Here is a 6,793-nt window from a genome sequence, read left to right as displayed (position 1 = left end):
CGATTTTCAGAGACGGATTAGCAAAATATAAAGTGAGCATAAAGTTGCTAACTGTGTGGGTACAGAGTCACCTTGGACCTCATCAGCATTGCTAAACATCACCCGTAACCTTTCCATTATCACTGAGGGTCTGCTCTGCACCAGGCCCAACTGCTCCAATAATTTCAATTACTTTCCCCGACAAATTTTATGTTTCATGTATTTTAGTGGCCTGATAATTATGATTTCTCTCATTTCTTGCTATCGAGCTTAATGGGTTCCAGCAAGAGTGTACAGTTTCAGAAATGAAGTTCCACTTGAATTCACAAGTTATTATCTACTTTCATTAATGGAATTGGAAAAAAGAGAGTGGAAAAGAGATAAAGAATGAGGAAGAAGGAAAAGATGAGTGAGCAGGAACAGGGGGAAAAAAGAAGAAAACAAACAGCCAGGATCAAAAAAAAAGAAAATCAGCCATACGTGACAGGAAAAGTCAGGCTGCGTATACAGAGAAAGTAGAAAGGAAAGTACGCAAACTTTTTAAAAAAATATGAAAAGCACCGAACAGATTACTTCCATTATTAGGCACATGACTAATAAAGCAGCATAGGGTGTTGGAAAATTCTCAGGCTTTGTAGCTAGACCACAATGGGTTTGAGGAACCTGGTTCTTTTGTTTACTAGCTCTGTGGTCAAAAGCATGTTACTTGACCTTGCTGAGATTCATCTGTCTTCTTCTCTGTATGGATAAGAACATTGACTCTATGGACTAATTCCCTTTCCTCTTTCTTAATCCCTCTTCCATGTGTGTGTGTGTATCAAATTATTTTAATGGAATGACGATTATGTACAAGAAACTGTGCTGGTGCAGGGAGATGGGCTTTCTGAGAGGCTGCAGAGCTGAAGGCGGAGATATATGTAGAGCTTAGGTGACCTGGGCACTGACAAAACTCTCCTCCCACATGGGAGGCTATGATTCAGCTCCCGCTGTCTGGCGTAAGAAATGGAAATGTCCAAATCTGAAGACACTCTCATCAGTGGAAGCCCTAGTAAAAAGGATTATTTGCATCAGTTCTATGTGATGATTATGTAAGCCCCAGGAGGAAAGGCTTGTGACGCAGCAAGGTATCAAGGGTTCGGATCCATTAAGACTTTGTGTCACCGGCAGCTGTGTGAATTCTGATTTGGGGCCAAATAATTGGTAACATACTCCGACCTTATAGTTGGGTTATGCATGTCATCTCTTACAACCAACATTTAATCCATCTGAAGAGGTATAGCTGGGAAAAGTAGGAGATAGAAAAATGAAGAAGACATAACTCTTGACTTCAAGAAGCTAATAATGCAGTAGGGGGCATAGAATAAATACACAAATAAGTGTAATAGAAAATGAATATGATAAGTCGTATAAAGTGTCACATTGGATCATACAGGTTTGAGAAGGAAAATGTTATATATTTTATAAAAGATTATCTTTTAATAAAAGCCCAAGTTTTAAGCCAAAGGAATGAAACTCTAGTTTTACAATTTTAAGCATCAATGAACTACTTGGGAAAATAAAGGAGGATTACAGAGTACTTTCCTATTTCCATGAAAATACATCACATAGATGGCAACGACTGAGTCCGGTACTGCAGGCACTCGATGGGATAAAATGAGAAAATTTAGAAAGAAATTCCCCCCCCCAAATTGGAATTAAAACATTTTAAAGATAACAAAAAGCAGCTGTAGTGAAAAATTAAAAACAAACAACCATAAAACCCCCTACCATATATGGAAATAGCTGAAGTGATGATTCATATAAAATGCCTCTACTATGTATTCTGCAACTGAAAAGGTTAACAGTTTTCTCTAATAATCCTAACAGAGGCCACTGAATGATGGCTTATCTTCTTCAGTTCCATTAAAATGAAGTAAAAGTGGATGCTCTTAATGTGGACTGAAAGAAAAGAACTAATTAACCTGACAATGTGCTCCTCTTTCACCAGGTACCTTTCTGCAAAGGCAACTAAAACTAAAGACAACTGGACATTTTTTAAGGTTATCTATACTTTTCTGTGAATACATTAAAAAAATTTGTCTGGGAGGTATCTGGTCAATATTGATTGACACAGTCCTATATCAGCTTTTGCTTACAGAAAAAGCATACACCCACTGGAGAACCGTGAGCCTACCTGCCCCACTCCAGGAACAGTGTGTGGCACGTGAGATACAAAGACAAGTGAGGAAATCTTTCTCTCAAAGCACCTGTACTTTATTTGGAGAAACAAACACATACAAAAATAATTACAGCCTCTGAGAGAGGCAAGTGCAAAGGACTATGATCGCTGGTGGGGGAGAGGTGACAACTAAGAGAGTGGCAGGAGGGTGGAAGCTTCATGAATATGTCAAATTTCAACCTGGCCTTCAGGAATCCCAGGAGCTTGCCTGGTGGTGAAAGGAAGGGAAGGGGTTCGTTCACACGTCAAGAAGGGTCTACACAAGTCCCTGTTTGCAAGGGTCATTAGGGATTCAGGCAGGTGCTGTTTGTCCTACAACCTGCTTATTGACTATGTCCAAGTTACAACTTGCCTAAGATAATGTTAGTGGTCCACAGAGGGCTTTGGCAGTAATTAAAAAAAAAAAAAAATCAAAACGAGTGCCACCTCTAGGGATTTAGCTTCTTTGGGTCACAAGTCTGTTGTATCTCAGCAGGATCACACTGGGCCCAAATGAAGAGATTTGACATTGTCCTTCTAGTCTCATTATCTTTGACAAGGGCTTTCCTTGCCTCAGTTAATCATGACAGAGAATGTGAGAATATAGATGGTGAATTGAGGGGACATAAGGGAACCCGGGGTTCCGGGTTCTGAAATCCGGAAATCACCAGCTGCTCTGAAATCACCAGCCAATGCATTGCAGCTTCTTATGGAGGCTGGGGCCCAAAAACTCAATTAGCAACCACGAATCCAGAACCTCTGAGGCAGGTCTCAGGTTCCCTGGACTTATTTGAGCTACTAAGCATCCTGCTTTGGTTTCTATCATGTCAAATTACTTTCCTCATCCGAGGGACAACTAGAATAATAATACACACAGAAATCTTGAAAAGTCAAATCTTATATTTTAATTCACAGATTCCATGGCCTATTAAAATGACTCCTAATGTACTTTGAAGAATAAAACCTTCCTTACCTTTCCACCTCTAGAGTTCAGAACATTAACAAAGAATTTCTTTCCTCCTACTTTTTGGAAGTTATTCTGTGTTTCTTGAACCATGTCAATTTTGGAAAATCTCTACCTATTCATATCTCTGAGTATGAACAATGTGAAAAACCCCATGTTGGCTAGAAATTTTTTCTTTCTTTCTTTTTTTCTTTTAAAGACCATGGAACCAGTGGCTTCCTGGGAGTAAATATAATTTTTGAAATAAAATATGGGCTAAAGTGGTCTTTTAACCTTTAGAGTTAGATCTTCAATGTTCTTCGTATCTTGGTATCATCCTCAAAGTTTTGTGGATATTTTTAATAAGCATCTGTTGAAAATAAGGTCCAAGAGGGAGGGGATATATGTATACATCTGACTGATTCACTTCATTGTGCAGCAGAAACTAACACAACATTGTAAAGCAATTATACTCCAATTAAAAAAAAAAAGCTAATGGAAATAGGAATGATGGAGCAGAAGGACAAAAGGTGTAGAAGATGTTTTATAAAAGGTTGGTGGGATTTATATGCCCCCATTATCTACCCCAGCCCATGGTCCTGATCCTAATTGAGCCAGTAAATTATTTAGCAATATGATTTGTCATGTGAAATAATATTTGGATCACTTATTAAAGACCCATTTTATGTCAGACGGCTTACATAATCTAAGTCTAATTTTTGCAAACATACTTATAATTGAGAAAACCATTTCAGCAAGCTCAAGAGACTTACCTAGGGTTACAGATTCAAGTTAATGCGGAGAGAGGCTTTGAACGTATGTAATCCGAATCCCAAACCAAGTGTTTTCCCCTTTTCTGCTAAATCCTATTTATAAGACTTGTGATGGTCAGAAGAATGCAGAGTCCATCTATTTCTTCCAGCTAAGTAGCTCTGGTCAGGTTGCCTAACCATTTTTTTTTCCCATAAAGATACACATTTTTTAAAGAAACATTAAAATGCCATTTCTATCTTCTGACTTTAAAGGGGGGTCTTAATAATATCTGTGTTGTAAAAGAAGGAGGAACAGATCTGCCTGAAAGTGGTTGAGCTGTAAGGAGGGATGCTGAACTGGGGGAGAGGATTCTGTTGCAGGAGAAGTTTGGAAAACGAAGTCTGAGTCAGAGATGTCTCTACCACACTTGTCCGACAGAAATACGATGCAAGCCACACGCTTAGGTTTAAATATCCTAACAGTCATTTTTTTTTTTTTTTTTTTGCGGTACGCGGGCCTCTCACTGCTATGGCCTCTCCCATCGCGGAGCAATGGCTCCGGACGCGCAGGCCCAGCGGCCACGGCCCACGGGCGCAGCCGCTCCGCGGCACGTGGGATCCTCCCGGACCGGGGCACGAACCCGTGTCCCCTGCAACGGCAGGCGGACTCTCAACCAGTGCACCACCAGGGAAGCCCGTAACAGTCATGTTTAAAAATGTAAAAATAAACAGGTGGTTTTAATTTTAAGAAGATATGCAATCCAGTGTATCTAAAGGATTACCATTTTAAGATATAATCAACACGAAACATTCACGATCTGTTTTACATTCTTTTTGTATATGAAGTTTTTAAAATGTCTAGTATATGCCTTACACTTGGAGCACATCTTTATTTAGAAAGCCTCGTTTCAAGTGCTCTAAAGCAACCTGTGGTCAGAGCTGACCACACTGCACAGCAGAATTCTAGTAGCTTAAGAAGAAAGAGAAGGTGATCAAAAGGAGTTTACATGCGGGTCCCAGCGGCTCGGGCGGCGGGAGCAGAGGCAGCGGCCAGGCAGCCCAGCTTCGAGAAGGCTCTGCGCCCGTAGGCACCCGGCCCGCGTCCGCCCCGCCGCCACGATGCCCAAGAGGAAGGTCAGCTCCGCCGAGGGGGCGGCGAGGGAGGAGCCCAAGAGGAGGTCGGCGAGGTTGTCAGCTAAACCGGCTCCTGCAAAAGTGGAAACGAAGCCAAAAAAGGCGGCAGGAAAGGATAAATCTTCCGACAAAAAAGTGCAAACAGAAGGGAAAAGGGGAGCAAAGGGAAAACAGGCTGACGTGGCTAACCAAGAGACTAAAGAAGACTTACCTGCAGAAAATGGAGAGACTAAAAATGAGGAGAGCCCAGCTTCTGATGAAGCAGGAGGGAAAGAAGCCAAGTCTGATTAATATCACACACCTGGTCCTATCAGGGGTCCCTGTCTCCCTCCCTGTACAATCCAGAGGAATATTTTTATCAACTCTTTTGTAAATGCAAGATTTTTAGTAGCTCTAGAAACATTTTTTAAAAGGAGGGAATCCCACCTCATTCCATTTTTTTAAGTGTAAATGCTCTTTTTTAAGAGGTGAAATCATTTGCTGGTTGCTTATTTTTTGGTACAATCAGAAAATAGTGGGATATTGAATATGGGAGGTTTGATTGTCTTGGGTGTCAGCTTAACCTTCCACAGATGGGGGGTAGCTTTTCTATCCTATAATACAAAGCATACTAAGTGGCAGTTTGGAGACAGCTGTGCATTTAATGTCTTAAACACTTTAAATTACTTCTCTTCCCACGTTGTTTTTGGTAGAATTGTTTCCTAAAGCAAACCACTCACCCCTTGATCTTGGCTCTCCTGGGCAGAATTTTGTGCACTCTGTAACATCTTTGGTAATGGCAGTCCAGTTCTTCTAGTAAAACTGTTAATGTGCTGTGGACGACTGACAATTTGAGTATGTAGTGTATATAATATTAAATTGTGAATTAGTGGGACTTAACGATGTAACAGCATATCAATATTTGAAGATATTGGTACTGGATATCCTGTGAAGGAAAATTTGCCTCCAAATTTTAATCTGGAAAGTCACTGGAATAACTGTTCAGAAAAGAATCTACATGATTTTTTTAGATTTCTGGTACATATGTTGAGAATTGTGTACAAATTAAAATGTCTGTGTACTGATCCTCAAAACAACCAATAAAAATCTCAATTATGAAAGAAAAAAAAGGAGTTTACATGAAAATGAACTCATTTCAGAATGGGGTGACTGAAGTACAAAAAATTATATATCAATAATTGGAGGTGGATAAAATTTCCATCTACTGGGAATGAGGTAAGACAAATTATAGGGGAATCATGTGGAGTGAAATAAAGGGGGGAAGCAAAACAAACACTGGGGGAGCAGGTGTTTCCCATTCATTGTCACTCACTCACTCAACAGAAAGTTACCATGTCACTTGCTCACTCAACAGAAAGTTACCATTCTCTCCGGTTGCATAGAGGAGAACTCTAACCCAGAGAAAAATTCAGTCACTGGCTCGAGTTTCAACTTCCTACTGGTCTATGAATCTGTGACTACCCAAAATCAATAGTTTGTATCTATCTTATTCTCATTGCCTATAGTGAAAAAAGAAAAGGAAAAAAGAGGTATAATCTGTCAGCTGACCTGAGTTGCTGTTGTTGATGAGGCAGAGACAGGGGATTTGCCAAGAGCAAGGGGGTAGGAGGCTAGAAATCTTGCCAAGGGCTGTGTTTCAAAGACTGTTGCTCCAATCCCTAGGCCTGTAAGGTGCCAGAGGAGGGGAGCCAGGCCCACGGCAGCTGTTGCACTAGGCAGTTGTTATTCTGGGGACATGGACCCACTGTTCTCTTGGTACAGTTGAAGACAGAAAGCAAAAGATTGGGT

The 6,793-nt window shown here is 40.6% G+C and overlaps 1 protein-coding gene across 1 annotated transcript; it reads left to right on the top strand.

Moving 5' to 3' along the window:
- The first annotated feature begins 4,990 nt into the window (after positions 1-4,990).
- LOC132520593 (non-histone chromosomal protein HMG-14-like) lies at positions 4,991-5,296 on the top strand. Its single transcript, XM_060149335.1, has one exon. It carries the CDS (start codon positions 4,991-4,993, stop codon positions 5,294-5,296), a length of 306 nt encoding a protein of 101 aa, XP_060005318.1.
- The last annotated feature ends 1,497 nt before the right edge of the window (positions 5,297-6,793 follow it).

The sequence above is a fragment of the Lagenorhynchus albirostris genome, chromosome 5, assembly GCF_949774975.1.
Source record: "Lagenorhynchus albirostris chromosome 5, mLagAlb1.1, whole genome shotgun sequence".
NCBI lineage: Eukaryota > Metazoa > Chordata > Mammalia > Artiodactyla > Delphinidae > Lagenorhynchus > Lagenorhynchus albirostris.
This window is presented reverse-complemented; position numbering and strand designations above follow the sequence as displayed.

Excerpts from the sequence above, each read along its gene's own strand:
- LOC132520593 (XM_060149335.1), top strand. The coding sequence starts at position 4,991 with ATGCCCAAGAGGAAGGTCAGCTCCGCCGAGGGGGCGGCGAGGGAGGAG.